Below are 16,876 nucleotides of genomic sequence, written 5' to 3'. Positions count from 1 at the left end.
CCTTCGGTAAATAATCAAACAGCAGCTTTATCCAAAAATTGATCTGTGTGATTGTGTATTTAGGAGTACAATAGGTTGTGCAGTTTAATTTGTTGTGGTATTAGGTGACTGGAACTGTTATTAAAAATCCCTTGTTTATTAATTTTGCTTCTACTATACTTCCAAGGACATATTCAATGTTTTGGAGAACTATGGATAAAAGCACATAGAGAAGTAAAAAAAAAAACAAAATAAATATATGATTACAGTTGGACTTAAGACAGTTGTCAACTACATTTCTTCTGCAGACGAGATGTTTTACCACTATTCTTCCTGGTTTTAATAATGTGGTGATAACATCTAAACCTAATTTCCTTCATCAGTGTTACGCCCCCAAGGTCTAGGGGTCCAGGGGCGGTAACATAAAAATGTCCAGAGAAAAGGAATTAAATAAAAGAGGTGATTTATTACAAAAAAAGGGTTTCACAGAACCAAAACACAGTACAACATAACCCAATTGAAACAAAAGAAACTGACTAACAAATGTAAGAATGTGCAGTAAAAATTAAATTACTAAAGTTCAAACAAGTCAGTCTAACAGGTAACTCAAAACAATCCAAATCAAAAGACAAAAGGGAGCACCAAACCTCCCTAGCACAAGCTTGTAGCAGCAAACACAATCAAACTGCTTTAGCAGTAGCAAACAAAAGTTCCAAGAGTTCTACAAAGCAGTAGCAAACAAGAGGTAGGGGAACAGCTTTACAGAACCTCTTCCTACTAGCTGTCCCCCTGAAGGACTGTTTCAGGAGCCTTTTAAAGGTACAGGTGAGGCTCATCAGCATCTGATTGTCTTGCCATGGTCTGCTGATCCAATGGTGTGCGACTCCTGCAGCTTCCAGGCAGCCAATCAGAAGAGGTGTTATCACAGCTGGTCCTGCATAACAAAAGAAAAGGAGCATGCACAGCCTCAAGAGGCCAGGGGTCGTAACAATCAGTTTATTTGTTTAATATTCACTGATAATTTGACCACCTGAAGCAAAAAAAAAAAAAAAAAAAAAAAAACTGAACTGGTCTACATTAACTGCATCAGTCAGAGTTGTCTAAATCGGTGCCAGCTGAACCAATTCAATCAAATCAATGTTTTCTAATGAACTTAATTAAGTCCAGGCGTTGCTCTCTGTATTTAACTTTTTATTTTTATTTTTTGTCTTTTACAGTTAGCAGTAAAATACCAGGCATTCCACACACTCCCTTACTCAATTTTAATATATACTTGAGGGAAAACTGACTTTGGCAGTGAAGCAGTAAAATATGTTGGAGCATGTCACAGCCTGAGGAGAAAACCGGAGATGCAACACATGAAAATGTATTGAGTATCTTCAAAATCTGCCCCGGATTCTGACCTGTATTCATCCTCTTCTGTACTTTATACATAGATTAATTGTAGAATGTGTTGTGTGCAGAAGCAGTTGATTGTATTTAATATAGATTTTATACAGTATATAGTCTGAATGTGTTGTCCCTGGCTGTACTTATGAAGTAGATGAGATGCAGAAGGATCACAAGTAAGTAAAATCAGACAGAAACAAAGCTATCCTGAACCTGGGAGTGAAAGACAAACCTGATGGCTAAAACGAAGAAGGAATGGGAAAAAAAAAACAAAGGGGAGAAATGGGGACAGGCGGCTTGTCAGCCCCTGAAAGATAAAGATTGGAGTGTGAGGGAAGGACTGAATCAGGCGAGGAATAAATGGAGAGAAGAGAGGGCTCGAGTGAAAATGAGCAGGAGAATACAGAGAGGGAGGAAGTGCCCTGTCTCACTCTCATCAGTCAGAGCGTTGGCCATCCTGTGGCAGAGGATGCCGTTGTCACCACGACGGATTCTCGCTGTCTGTATTCTGCTTACCTCCAAGAATATTACTGGCGTACACAAAGAAACACACGCAGTGGAGAGAGAGACACATATTCAGGAAAGGCAAATGTGTCTTTTCTGAAGGGACAAGCACACAACTGTACTGGTGTCAAGAAGCACACAGACAGATATTCTGATGTGAGAATTCATTTTTTTTTTGTTACAGACCTTAGAATGTCATAAGATCTGGGTTTAATCTCGGTTTTCAGATTGGTTCTAGAATATTTCAGTTTTAAAGTTTGCAGCTTTATTTATTTCTCAGTCAGTTTATCAAAAAAAAAAACTGATTTAAAAAACAAACAAAACAAGAAAAATAGAAAAATAGGCGGCAGATTTCTCAAGAAAATATTTCTTTTCAAGCATGTGGACTCTGTGGACTTCACTGCAGCTTAATTATAGTATAAGCTTTCTGTTGTTCTTTGACCAACATAATATCATTCCATTCAGATTGTCTTTTGGATGCATTTTCTTTTTGCAGTGCCAGGCACATCTACGCTCTGACTGTTGCTGCTGTGAAATAAGTTTTGGTGTTTTATACACACATAGATACAGGGACATCATACTGCTGCAAGCATCCACAAAGTCTCATTATTCTGACACCGTGCATCATTATTCATTGGCACACCTACATCCATGCAAGCAGCAGGAAAAGGAGCATATAGCAAATATACACACAGTTATGCTCATTTGGCAGTTGTGCATAGACCCAGTGAAATGATAAAATTACCCGACATAAACACACACGCAGAGACAGTGATGCTGCATTACTTATCCTAGACGTAAATGCCTCATTACTGTGTCACACACACTTGTTGTTCTCAACACACACTCTGTCTGTGCAACGGAAACCTTTTTCATTTGATTATTCTGGCTTGCATGGAAACCACAGAGATAAATAGCAACATATGTGGCTATGTTGAGCAACAGATGCTCAACTGGAGACATTTTGCAGAACTGAATGTCAAAATGTGTCATGAACTAAATCCTCTGTCTGTCTTTCTTTTTTTTTTTTTTAATCTCTGCAGTACTACGAAATGTCCTACGGTCTCAACATTGAGATGCACAAACAGGTAGGAAAAATTGTGCTTACCACGTTTTGATACGTTTGTGTTGAAAGGTTTTTGCTGGAATATTTGCAGGGTATGTGTCTAGGGGTTGTTAGTACAACTCTGGCTTTTTGTAGATGCAGCTTTCATTGAACAAGAGAAGAGGTACAATACCGCAGCCATTGCTCACGAGAGACATTTGTGCATGTGAGCTTTCATGCGTTAATATTTGTGTTAAAAAAGTGAATCTGAATTGTAAGCCCCACTATAAGTCCGAACATGAAATGCTCATTGTATTGGCTAGACATGGGATAATGTGAGGCTCTGATAGTAGCAAAGCAATAATTACATGATAATGTAGTAATATTTTGATTATTTTCCTCCTGGATTACTTCACAATGGCAGATATATACAAAGGCGTGATAAACATCAACTAAATTTAAAGGCACTTCTAAATGTAATGGGATTAATTGGGAAATATGTGAGAATAAATATATTTGAGTGTCATCTGTGTGGTCGTTATTTTAGAACATCAATGGCTGACAGTCCATGAATGTCCCAGGCTAATTGATGCCTTTCTATCACACTTGATATTCAGAAACACTAAAGATAACCCATTTGCACAGTTGGTCATGTTTAGAACATGCACTGCTGTTTCGATACATGCAGGGGTCTCAAACTCCAGTCCTCGAGGGCCCGTGTCCGGCAGCTTGTAGATGTGCCTCTGTTGCATCACACCTGAATAGAATAATTAGTTCATTAGCAAGACTCTGGAGAACTGATTTACACAAGGAGGAGGTAATTAAGCCATTTCATTCCAGTGTTTTGTACTTGTGGCACATATAAGAACTGCAGGACAGCGACCCTCGAGGACTGGAGTTTGACACCAGTGCATTACAGTGACTTGGAATTCAACGTACAATTTGCCAAAATGGTTCACACTTTTGAGCTTAATTTCATTTAAGTTTAAATTGACTCTTGTTTCTTCAGAGTGACTCTGAGTTAGCTCTGAAATCTTTGTAACTTCAGTCTAAGACTCTCATTACTCCCAGTTGGACTTCCGACTTCAGACAGACTTCTTGTTTAGGTTTTGCTATTTTATCCCTCAAAATTCCAACTCATGAAAACAAATGAAATATACCATTAAAACAAAAATCAAATCCAATAAAGTCGCCATTTCTTAAAGAATATTTTAAGATGCTTGTTTCCCCAGTGGTATTTGGAAAACTTGAAGGTGTTTACTGAGTTGGTATTTAATCTAAAATGTTTAAGAACCTCTGATCTACAGGATAATGTAGTTAATAATACTCCTAGATTCATGCAAAGACTAGATGTGCAGCTGAAGCCTGCAAGGGAAGGTCATTGTGAATTGTGTAACGCTTCCACTTGTCCTTGCTGAGATCTGGTAGTCTTGAATGAAGACATTTGTCTCATGAGCAGTGTGTGCTCTCAGGTGCCTGCAGCTGCTTGTCAATCCCCATACTAATTGCTGTCTGGGTCACGCTACAGGAGAAGTAGACAGTCAAATTGCATACAGAGAGCGACAGGCAGACAGTCAGATAAATGTCGACGTAGAAGGACAAAAAGGCAGACGCGAAACCTGTTCTCGTTGATAGACCTTCCTGCAGATAGACAGAATCATTATCCAGTTGAATGGCATTTCCTTTAAGGTGACTGCCTGTGTCTTCCTCCCTCCCTCTCTATATCTATCTATCTGTCATGCTAACTGGCTCTCTGTGGCGGAGCCAGGCACTGTCACGGAGGACAAGACAAGAAGGGGTTTATTTTTCACTTTTACAATGAGCTCTTGGCGTGCACCTTCAGAAAGCAGCTCATTGTTTGAAACCGCCTCTCAGACGCCTTCCAATAAATGGCTCTGTGCTCTGCACTTTCACCTCATAATTATCACGTCATTTCGCTATCGAGGTAATTATAGCAAAGAGATATCAAACATCGGATTTACAAACACAGAGTTCAAGCTGGGTGCATGGAGTTTTGTGTTGCTCTGCTGGTTTAAGTTGCCTTGTGCTTTGAGTTTAAGGTGAGGCATCTGTCAAAAACTAATCAATCACTGTCAATGACTCCTACATACGTAGTAAATTTGCCATTATAGCTTGTTTTCTAAGTTTTGCTTGGTAAACCTTTGAATAAGGTGTGCTGAAAAGATTGAAAGATGTATCTCCAGGTTTTGTTCAAATTCATTATTTCTAGGGCAGATGATGGGGAAAACATCTAAAGCAAAACTTATCTGGTGGGAACATAATCAGTTCAGAATGCATTTTTAACAATAACTCCATGCTTATGCTTTGAAAGAGTGATAAACACTTGAGATGCAAGCCGTGTAGCACGTTGTGGTTGACAATGAGCTGCAATATTTGCAGAGGACTTTCTGTATTAAGTTTGCTATTTGTAGGGTACCTATAGACCATGCTTTTCTGTGTGGCTCTAAAATGCATACAAGTCTTGACTTGGTGTCCTTGCCTAGCGACGCCCTCTTGCGACATCTGCAAGACGGGCCATTACACCACATTTATTACTAAAACTATTTCTTCATTTGTTTTGAGAGCATGTTTACTGGTTGGGTTACTTCTTAGGACCCTTTCTGTTTGAAAATTTAGAATTCAGGTGTTGGTTTAAATTTGCAGACAGGAAATAAAAAATTGTAATGAAATACACATACTTAATAGACATGACAGGACTTGATATTCCACAAAATATAATTATTTTCATATTTAGACCTATGTCATGGGTTACTATACCAACATACATTCTGAAATAGGAAACAGCAGGACAGTGCTCCCTGCTGATGGTGAGGAATCCTTATTTATCCATCAGCATCGTCTGCAACGAGTAACACATCAGCAGCACAAACTCTGAGAAGACTGATTATGTCCTTTTCACTTTTAGCAAAGGAAATGTGTTATTCTAGTTAAATGTCTGTATGATTATCAAAAAATAACAGAGAACACATGAAAACATATTTTCAGCCAGTGATAAAGAGGAATAATGCATCTTCTTTGAAGAAAATACTATATTGCATATTTACTGTGATTTAAAAACTGAAATATAATCAAATGTTTCTTCTTTAGAATATAAAATTCAGCCCCAAATTCAAGGATGGACTGTGTGAAGCCTCGACTTCATGTTTGAATGGCTGCTTTGTTGCCAAACATAATGTCAGGGTTGTACTTTAGTCAGAGGAGAAACTGACTCTGCAGGAAGGGAAGGGATTAAAAGACACAGAGGGAGGAAGTTGGATGGTTGGCAAAACAGCCAGGGAGAGCTGGCCTGTCAGCTCCTGTCGCTAAAAAAAGGAAACGTACCGCGGTGCTGGCTTTACCTCTTACAGAGGGAGAGTGGGGGGGATGACAGAGGCAAGAAGGCCAAGTAAGGGTGAGTGTGGAAAATGGAGGGAATAGAAGGAGGAAAAATGAAGATAGTGGAAATGACAGCAGACCGAAGAGTTGTATTCAGGCAAATGAGAGTTCAAAAGAGAGAGAGAGAAGTAATCTCCAGAGTACATTGATGTCAGTGGTTAGTGAGGAAGGATAGAAGAAGAGTCACCAGGGGAAATATGAGATCGAAAGGAAAGGTAGACGAGTTATGTCAGAATCTAGTGGAGTATCCTGAGAGAAGCTTCCTGTCGTCAAGAAAGGTTTAGAATTTAACTTAAATATTTTCTAGGTTGGATATGGATACCATAGAAGATAGTAATAATTGGCATTTTTGTATTTCTAGGCTTTATTTCATATTCCTTCCTTTCTTCCTTGCTTTCGTTTTTTCTTCCTTTGTCCTTTCCTCCATTCTTTTATTTCCTCTCCTTGCATATTATATGTCATGAGTTCACTGTCTCATGCAATCCTGCTGTCCTAAAGGCAATCCCTGTGAGCAGGATATTTTACTAGAAGTATAAATTTGTTATTATTGCAGGGATCTCAAACTCAGTTTCATTTTGGGTCACATCAAAAATCTGAATGTTCTTAAAAGGCTTGTTGTGCCAGAATGTATTGATAAAACCCATTAAATGGTTAAAATATTAATAAATAGTTGTGTTTGGATTTTGTGAATTATGTGTTTTTTTGTGATCAAATCACTGATTTTGTGGAACTAATTTAGAAATATTTGTAAGGAAGTTTTAGAATATTTGTGCTAATATATGATGATAAATGTGACTTTTTACTACTCGACATATTAGTCACAGACTATAATACAAGTTAGTGTTGCACTTAATGAAAAGGCATTAAATACCTTAAAGGTCACATTTATGCTTTATGTATAACACTGGCAGACACAGTTTGTTAAATAACTTTGTATTTCAAGTACTGAATCCACTGTGTATTTGTGATTTTGTGTATCTGTCCGTCAGTTTCACATTATAAATCCTCTGGTTCGACTGGGTGTCCTGGATTTATTGTGTGGAGGTGTTTAACTTGCTGGATAGCTGAGTGGAGTTTTCTGCGAGGCCAGTACAATAGGTGTACAAAAGAAGGTTAGTGTGATTTTTAAAAAGACTCTGATAAGAGGAAGAGGGGGAAGAAAGAGCATGGTAGAGAAAAATACAGTTAACCGTGGAAGAGGAACTGATAAAAGACAGCAGGGATGAGAAGGGAAATAGGAGAAAGAGATTAATTGAACGGATGAAAGAGGAGAGGGTAAACAGGAAGGATGGAGCTTTAGAAGTGACAGAAAAAGACCTTATGGAACAGATGAAGCGGGGAAAAAAGAGCTGGAGATGAAAATGAGAGCCAAGAAAAAAAAGTAATAGAGAGGAAAAAAGAAAAAATGGGGGGAAAGAAGCTGAAAGATAGGAAGACGTACAGAGAAAGACATCAAGGGAGGGAGGGGAGCTATGAGCTGCTGCAAGAAATAATGAATCATGAATAGATTTAACAGTATCTGCTCTTATTTCCTCTCCACCTCCTTTGCTTCCCCCCCTCCAACTTACTCCCAACATCCTGTTGAGATCACTGCCGGTAGCCTCCCCCTGCCCTCTCCCTCCTTTTCTCCAACACGTGCTCTGTCATTATCAGTGGCAGGGCCATCTCATGTCTCGGCATTAATTGAGCTGTAACGGTCGTCTCTCGCCTTCCTACCCTTCCTTTGAGCTGCTCTTGATTATTTTCTCTCTCCGACTCTCTCTCTCTCTCTCTCCGTCTCCATTTCGCTCTTTAAATTTCCACCTATGCTCTTTATCTGCAGCCCTCCTTTCTCTATTTCACTTTTCGCTTCTCTTTGTCCCTGTCTGTTTGTGATGATTGTATCCAAACAGCACAAAGCCTCAAGAAAGATAGCATCTCCTCCATTCTTTTCTAAGCTTTATGGATACAGTGACCTGCAGACACACATCACATTATCTCACTTGGTTCACTTTCATTATCATATCATAAATTCATATATCCTTGCTGAGTCCCTCCAAGCAGCGAGGGAGACTGTATGGACTTTTCACTGCTTTCTGTCATTGTTCTATATTCATTGATATAGCACTTCTGGGGCTGTGGTGGTTTTTCACTGCATCCCCAGTGATGTGCATTTGCACCACATGTACTTTCATTGACTTTATAATTCAGCCATGCACTGTGGCGCGCAGCTGCTGGAGCAGGAGAGTTTACAGATGTGATAACGGGTTGTTGCTGTGAGGTGTGTGCTGATTAGATTGAAGCTTTTGTGTTGCCAGATAATTAATGCAGCCGGATGATAGGATGATGGCAGGAGGGGAGGCACGTGTCCTCTGACAGCTATCAACAAATGAATGCGGTCTGGGAAAACCTGAATACAGAGAGGATAGGAAGGGTAAAACTCCACCAGTTAAAAGAATATAAACCCCTGATTGGGGCAGCATAACCCTTTCTATTCATTATGTATGTTTATTTTCTTTCCTTCCTTAGAGTCCTTCTATTTTTTTTTTCACATTGTCATGCCGACATTTCTGTGTGAAAACAGTATTAATCTTCTGATAACAAAGTCCTTTTAGTGAAAGATGCAGATTACATTAGCCCATACTTGTTATATTACCATTTTCTAGCTATCCTACATGCACCTTCAACTTGTTTAAATGCATTTTATCTTCTGAAATGGTTTGATTCTTTGTGTCATTAATTCTCCAAAGGGTTGTAAACATTTTTCAGTGAGTATTAATGCTATAGCATCATGCAGTTGCTGCACCACAGCTCTCTCACACCATTTGCACCCCAACTTCATCATGGCAAAGTAACGTATTCGGTCATAACACGGCAGGGCACTGTAAATTCGAAAGCCATTGATCAAATTACTTTTTTCCCAGTGGGACTGCATCAAACATGACACATAATTCAGAGACACAACAGGATCCAGTATTTCACAAAATATCTTCTCATTTAAAGTCATGCGTTAGGTGCTCTTCAAAACCTAATGTTCATAGGTAATGATGTGGTAATTGGACTAACGAGTCGAGAGTGTGCCAATGAAATATCCCCCACACCTTTAAACCACCAGCACAAAGCTGAACTGCTGAAGCAAGGCTGGATGGCTGATTTTAAGTAGATCATTAGGTACAGTTTTGATCCAACCATCAGAATGCTGCAGGTGTATTGTGGACTTGTTGGACTGAGGGACATTTTTAAAATCTGTTATTTTCAAATTTAGGTGAGCCTGTGTTAATTGTAGCTTTGGTTTCTCGCTCCCAGCTGACAGGAGTGGCACAGTGGGCTCTTCATCTGCCTAACCCGACTGCTATAAGGATATCGTATTCCACATACCATGTTCTGTGATAAGTGGCCATTTGAGCTGCTGTTGCCTTTTCTGTCATCTCAAATCTTCTTCTCGAACAACTAAAATCAACAAGGGATTTTCTTTTTTCTGCAAAAGACAGATTTTTGTTTTAAACAATATGCAGATCCAGGTTCTCAACTCTCCCAACTCTAAGCCTCCATCGTCTCAAGCTCTCTTCCTTCAGAATATTGGATATGCTGACAAAAACATGTCTGTTCTGGTGCAAGACTTCACTGCAAATAGACAGAATTTAGTTTGACAAATTACAAATGCAGTTTACGGGAAGGGGTTGGAGTCAGGTGACTAGGCTAAGGTTAGGTTCAATGTCAGGGAGCAAATAATTGAAACATTTCAGAAACTACACAAATGGCTGGAGAATGGTGAAGCCTAAAAAGAACAACTGGCCCTGGGACCCAAATCTAAGGTTGAGAGGTGTTTTTGAATCACTGGCAAGTTTGTAACTTTTGCCGAAGTGAGAGACGGAACTGCATTTACACTTTGTTGATACAAAATAGCTAATTTTGGGCAAATTTTGCATTGCATAGCTTTTCTTTCACTTATCAGTCCATCATTTCCTTGATAAACCCAACCAACGTTTTGTCCTGTACTTCATCATGTGGGCTTTGTATTACCAAGTCATAATAATTACTATGTTATGTGTGTTCAGATGTATACGTGACTTGTTTTGAAATCAACATCTCAAACTTAAAAGTGGTAATTAAGCTTACATGATTGACTTTTTGACACATGCTTTGAATGTGGTGTAGTACTGAGCTTTGACAGTAATTTCAGTTTTGTGGGTGGAATTTTTTAAGTTGGAATATAAAGCTGGGTTGTTGTGGTTAAAAGCTGGGTTCATGTAAGTTGACAAATTTAAAAGAATAGGGCATTTTTTTTATTTGCTATTGTTTTGCCTGTCAGTTAAACACGTTAAAATGAAATGTGAGGTAGAAAACAAGAACAAACATCTGATTTTTAGGATGTGTTTTTTTTCCAGTTAGATGACTGAAGATGCAAACTTAAAGATCTTTGATTAATTAGAAACATTGAAAATGACAAAAACATTGTTGCTTAATTAGCAGGTAGGATATGAGAAAGAACAAATATGCTAAAAACCCAAATTATATGGGTCTTTGGTAAGTACATAAAAAATAAAACGAATGTTCTACACTTCACAAATCACAATACTTGGTAAGATTAAAAAGTTAACTTTTTAAGCATCTTTCTTCACCAAGGATGTGTGTCCTGCTTGTTTCAGATGTGTAAAGTAGCTCACAAGATTTAAATCCATGAATCAATAGTGGTGTTCCCTGTGGTGGTGTTCCCATTGTCACAAATGTTTGTGATAATGATTCAAATCAGTGTAGCCTACCATTATAACACGTATTCACAACAAATCTTGTCTCGAGACGCTTTACACAAACGTTTTTTCAAGTCAATTGCATGTGCATTTTAATGTATTCTAGTAATCAATCAGTGCAGCAGGAACTGTTTATTAATCAACTCTCAATGCCCAGCAGATTCACTGCTCCTGGATGAGCATGTACAAAACAATAACCATAATTTTATTGGTTTCCTTTGGTAAAAATACACCAATTTAACTCAACAGTCGGTCTTCAGACCCTGCTGTCCTGCATGCTTTAAATGCATCTCTGCTGCTGCATACGGGATTCAATTGACTGAAATAAGAGCTCTCAAACTATTTAAATTGAACTGAAGTGGCTTACAGTTTGCATCATTCACCTGAACACTGCGGTTAAATTGTGGGAGGGATTTTCCTTTTATCTGACTGTGCTGTGACTCTGTCTTCATGTTGGCTGTCTAAATGCATTCAATGATTTCAACACAAGAAACAAAGTTCTGCATCACATCAATGTATCTCTCAGCTCAGTCCTGTTTCTGCACCGAAGACTGCACTGGGTGTATTTGCTTGATATATTATCATTACATCTCACTGCCTTTGCAAGCCTGTATTATACCCAGCAGTTAACACTTTCCTTTTTATGTAAGCATAAGCCAATTTTGCGACAGATGTAGTAAATTAGCTTAGCCTGTAAATGTAATGTTCATAATTTGTTGATTACGTCACTTGTCTCTATAAAGCGGTCAAATGTGCTTGTGAGGTCAGATATGTCTTTTAAGTTCCCTGGGCAGAATTTTGCAAACATGCTAAACAGTGAGAATGCTGTGAAAGAGTGTGTCCCATTAATAAAATGAGTCAGTTTGCCCTTGGGTTGAGTTGATTTCTACTAATTTGAAACCATTTAGATAAAAGCCTTGGCATACTACTTAGTTTAAGAAATGTTGTAGACAAGATATTATTTCCATTTATCTAAATTTACATAAAATCTTGGATATGTGCAGAAATGTATATGTTTAAATATATTTGGTGCAGTTCATGGAGTATATAGGCAAGATATTAAAGGAGGCTGTGTTTGACAGTCAGGATGCTCTGCAGCCAGATTGTTTCCCCTGTGGACTCCTGAGGACAGATGAAGCAGCTGGCTGTCCTTCCTTCCTGTTCCCTCCTTTCATTTCACCAACCACACATATGAGGATGAGGACACATATATGTGTGTGTGCGTGTGTGTGTGTGTGTGTGTGTGTTTTGCGTGTGCATGCATGTGTGCTTCTGTTGGGCAGGGAAAACACTGTGATTAGCACTTTGAATTTAAAGAATATAAGAGAGATAGTAAACGGAGAATTGAACAGATAGTTATAAAACAAAAAGAAGGGACTGGCCACAATAAAGGGAGACTACAAACAGACGAAGATGATCGCATGAGGAATTGTTTATCTAGTTGCATTGCAGAAAAAAAAAGCAAAAGAAAAAAACCTTGCGTGTGCAGGTGCTTATCCAACTGCCTGTCTAATTAGCCAGAGCTGTCTGGCCTTTTTATGCATGTGTTTTTGTACACAGGTGTGAGTGTGCTTGGAAGCATGGGCATGTTTGGGTGAAGTTGTGACCTGAATCCCTGGCACATGCAAGTAACATGCCTTCAACTCACTGCTTTGCTTCATAAAGGGATTTGGCTCCTCTCTCTCTGCCTCTCTCTCTTTCTCTTTCCATGTTTTCCATGTCTTCCACCAGATTTTTTTTTTCTCACAAGCCACTCTGTCCATAATCCTGTGGTTTTGATTGGATGTTTTATTTTAACTAATTTTATTTAAAGGGACGGATTAAGAGCATAGTGCACATGTGGGTCAACTAGAGCAAGCTTTGGAGAGGTCACAGCACGTTAAATATGTTTGCTTGTGTGTGTTTGCACTCTCTCTGATCAGTGGTGTATGCAGTCTCTCGCTGCACATGTTGTAGCATCTGTGCTGGGTCTGCGTGTGTATGTGTGTGTGGCTTTGATGTCTCTCCCCCTGTTCAAACTCTTTGGAGCTCAGTTGTGAATAATGGGCCATATAGAGATAGAGAGAGTATGAACAGAGTTGGATAAAATCTCAGAATTTTAGGAAATAAGTTCAGAAATATAAACCAGGGAAGAAGAAAGGCAAAGATGAGATGAGAAAGGAAAAAATAATTAAATTCCCAGGGAATGTTTTAATTTAATAGCTTTAACTGTGACAGAGGAGCTTCAGACTGCATTTATTGTTTTATCTGTTTTGCACATGTGTGCGTGTTTGTATGCTTAATGTGTTTGGAAAAATTTACTATTTTATTTGCAGAATACCATCCATCCATTTTCTATTCACCCTTGTCCCTAATGGGGTCGGGAGGGTTGCTGGTGCCAATCCCCAGCTAACGTTCCGGGCGAGAGGCGGGGTTCACCCTGGACAGGTCGCGAGTCTGTCGCAGGGCAACACAGAAAACATTTAGGACAAACAACCATTCACACACACTCACACCTAGGGAGAATTTAGAGAGACCAATTAACCTGACAGTCATGTTTTTGGACTGTGGGAGGAAGCCGGAGAACCCGGAGAGAACCCACGCATGCACAGGGAGAACATGCAAACTCCATGCAGAAAGACCCCGGGCCGGGAATCGAACCCAGGACCTTCTTGCTGCAAGGCAACAGCTCTACCAACTGCGCCACTGTGCAGCCCATTTGCAGAATACATTTGTTGCAGAATGAATTAATAACCATCCAATACACATTTTTGAGACTAAATCTTATTTGTTATCCACTAATTACATTTTCTCTTACTGTACTCTGATAAAGCATGAACGTTGGATTTGCCCATTGTATTGAACAGTTTAGTGTTTCTTTTTATTCTTTACAAGTTGCATATATCCTATATTTAACTTGTTTCATTTCTTCAGTTTTGTGGTAAGAATATTTTATCATAATATTATGTGATATGATCGGCAGTAAATCAGACACAATAACTATGGGGTGTTAGTGGGAGAAAGAGACCCAGACACATGACTTCTGTAAAATTACAGCTTATATGTTACTAAAGCATCCTAATATGTCTTGTCTCTGGGCATTCTTACCTTGACCAGCAAAGCTTTTTCATATCTACTTCTTACTCATGAATTACTTTTTAGATATACCTCTCTGCTATATGAATTGAGAATAAATATCGGACAAAGCCTCTACCTTTGCTACAGAGGTTAGCTATAGCAAAGCTTACCTTCGTGTTTAGTTTGTGAATCCTATCTTTCTTTGGCTTTTTTATTATCCTGCTAAATGACTTGAAGCATTCAATCTACTAAAAAATGTTCTACAAAACAATCTGCCTGCAGCAACAGTGAATGATAGTAGCTCTAGAGGACTCATCTTGGGCGTCCCTGGCCTGCAGCATTAAAGCAGCAATAATTAATGGTGCTGGAATGCCCCATATTGTGCGCAAACATCACTTTACCTTCAGCTCTGTTGGCGCCATGAACAGCATAGTATCACATTGATTGGCACAATTTTGTATTCTTTTACATGATGTTGGAATGCTTTCATACTCAAGCACACTGTGCAGCCACTTCCACAAGCTTGCTACTCATTATCTGTTTAGATTTGTAGAACAATGAGTTTGGGGATGAAAAGGATTGGTCAATACAGGCTGAGGAGCTGGGAAATGGAAATCTAAGTGATGCTTTAGTTTATTATTTTTTTATTTTTATAAAATTATCATAGAAGTAGAGCTACAAGCGGAAAAACCAATGAAACTGGAGCACAAAGTTAGCCACAGGTTTAGTAACATATATTAACATCTTTAGACATTGGTGTCTGAATGCATTTAATATGTACCTGTGTGGTACGGACACATATGTGTGGATCATGCATCTGAGTCCTTGAACCCGCATATGTGTCTTTGTAAATGCACAAATGAGTTTATATTTCGAAACTAGAAGTGAGCTGTATTTTATCTCTGTTGTGTTGCTTATGCACTGGAGGAGGTTGAATCGGCGTCTTTGTGTTTTCATGTGTCAGAGGAAGTGTTCATGCGGCCGTCGGTTTCATGCTGGGAGGGTGCTTGCGCTGTGTGTGTTGTCATCTCTTCTCTGTTTGGGGTGGATTTTTCTGTGTGCCCTTTCGCCAAGAGTACACAACTGTGCACAACTGTTTGTGGTCGCTTCCATGTGCACAGAGAAGAGCATTTGGTTAGCACAATGCTGGGTATGTATGGATGTGTGACTTTGTGTGCTTCTGTATACGTCTTTGTGCTTTGTAGCTCTTTTTTCATCTCTCTTTCTTTTCCTCTCTTTCCCTTCCTCTCCTTCCCGAATAGAGGGGCCATCAATCAGAGGCAAGGGGGATAGAGGAAGGGAGGGTGGTGGGAGGAGGAGGCGTGGAATGGGAGTGGAGGAGGGAAGTTGGTTCAACGCCAGGGAAGAGCTGGCACGCTGCCCAGAAAGTAGAGAGAGAGCGAGGGAGCTGAGAAGAAAAAAAAAAGCAAGAGCGAGCAAAAGAAGAAAAAAAGAGGTAGAGGGAGACTATTAGGGAGAGGCAGGGCAGATAGATGCAGTACGAAGCAGAGAGAAATGAGAGAGAATAAGAAGGAGGGCAGAGAGAAAGAGCAAGAGCAAAAGAGCAAGGCCAAGTGCACCAAGGGAAAACAGAGCGAGAGGACACAGAGTAAGGAAGACAGAGATACTGTGGAGGAGGAAAATGAGCCAACAGAATGGAAAAAGCAGGAGGGCTGATGGTGTGGAGAAAAAAGAGGAAGTTGGGGGCCTGGGGGAGAATGTGGTGAGGTCCTGAAAGAGAGGAAACAGGGAGGGTTATTCCCATTGAACAGCTCTGTGTCTGCAACCCAAATCAGAGGATGATTAGTACATCACTGGGTACAAATATTTACCTGAGACTGTTCACAAAAGGGGACAGCGCTCTAATTAGCACTGAAGTGGCTAATGTGAAGGGTGCACAAGGAATAAAGACCATGATGCATTGCAAAATCAAGAATGGCAATGACCAAAATCTATTGTAAGCAGTGAATTCAAAAAATATCAAAAGTGTATATATATATATATATATATTTTTCCAATAAAGATGTATTTATTTTGGAGTTTATAAGCTACTTATACCAAAGAAGAATTTAAAAGATTTGCAAATAAAGAACACCCTTAACGATGTTTTTCAAAAATCTTTAATTAAATGGCTTTTTTTTCATGTAACAACAAAGACGCACAGAGAAAACATCCAAAACAATAGCAACAACAAAAAAATATATATTTTGTGTTTTATGGATGTTACTTTTGATAATTGAAGCATAACTGTATTCTTACAATAGCTTTTTATGTGCAAATATGATTTAAAGACCATGTGGGAACATCAACTTTTACTCTTTAAACAAAACAATATATTCATAACAATCCCTTCATTTTCAAAAATTGAAAGATCTGAAAAATGGTTTCTGGATATGTAAATAACCATTCTTAGGTGCTTTTACTCCATTGCTACAGAGAAGTAAAAACTCTGAGGACGGTCAATAAAAATTTGTTACATTGTCTTGAAGGACATTGGGCAATATTATAATGCCATTCATACTAGGGATTAGCTTCCAGTGCCATTGTGTCTGGACGTCCAGTATTCAGTTTCATTCTGTGTGTGTTCAGCTGAAGCGATGAGCTAAGCTTCATTTATAGATTCAGACGCAAACAGCTCAACAAGGACCAGAGCTTCATGTTCACAATTGTTTGAATCTTGACAAACAGAAACAGACAAAAATGAAGAAAATGTGTTAAATCGGCCACCAAAACACACCTATAGCTTCTGCTATATTAGTGTAAGTTGCAGAAGCCA

At 39.0% G+C, this 16,876-nt stretch overlaps 1 protein-coding gene across 4 annotated transcripts in view; it reads left to right on the top strand.

Moving 5' to 3' along the window:
- Nucleotides 1-16,876, top strand: part of tle2b (TLE family member 2, transcriptional corepressor b) — an 88,938-nt gene that overhangs the window by 36,784 nt on the left and 35,278 nt on the right. For 3 of the 4 annotated variants that reach the window (XM_044130329.1, XM_044130326.1, XM_044130327.1), the window contains exon 5: nucleotides 2,916-2,960. The exons of the other annotated variant lie outside the window; for it this stretch is intronic. In XM_044130329.1, coding sequence (XP_043986264.1) covers nucleotides 2,916-2,960 — 45 coding nt within the window. The remainder of the gene's footprint in view (nucleotides 1-2,915; nucleotides 2,961-16,876) is intronic. 4 annotated transcript variants of the gene reach the window in all.

This window comes from Gambusia affinis, linkage group LG10 (genome assembly GCF_019740435.1).
Source record: "Gambusia affinis linkage group LG10, SWU_Gaff_1.0, whole genome shotgun sequence".
Lineage (NCBI taxonomy): Eukaryota > Metazoa > Chordata > Actinopteri > Cyprinodontiformes > Poeciliidae > Gambusia > Gambusia affinis.
Note: the sequence above shows the minus strand (reverse complement) of the source record. Positions and strands in the feature narration are given on the sequence as shown.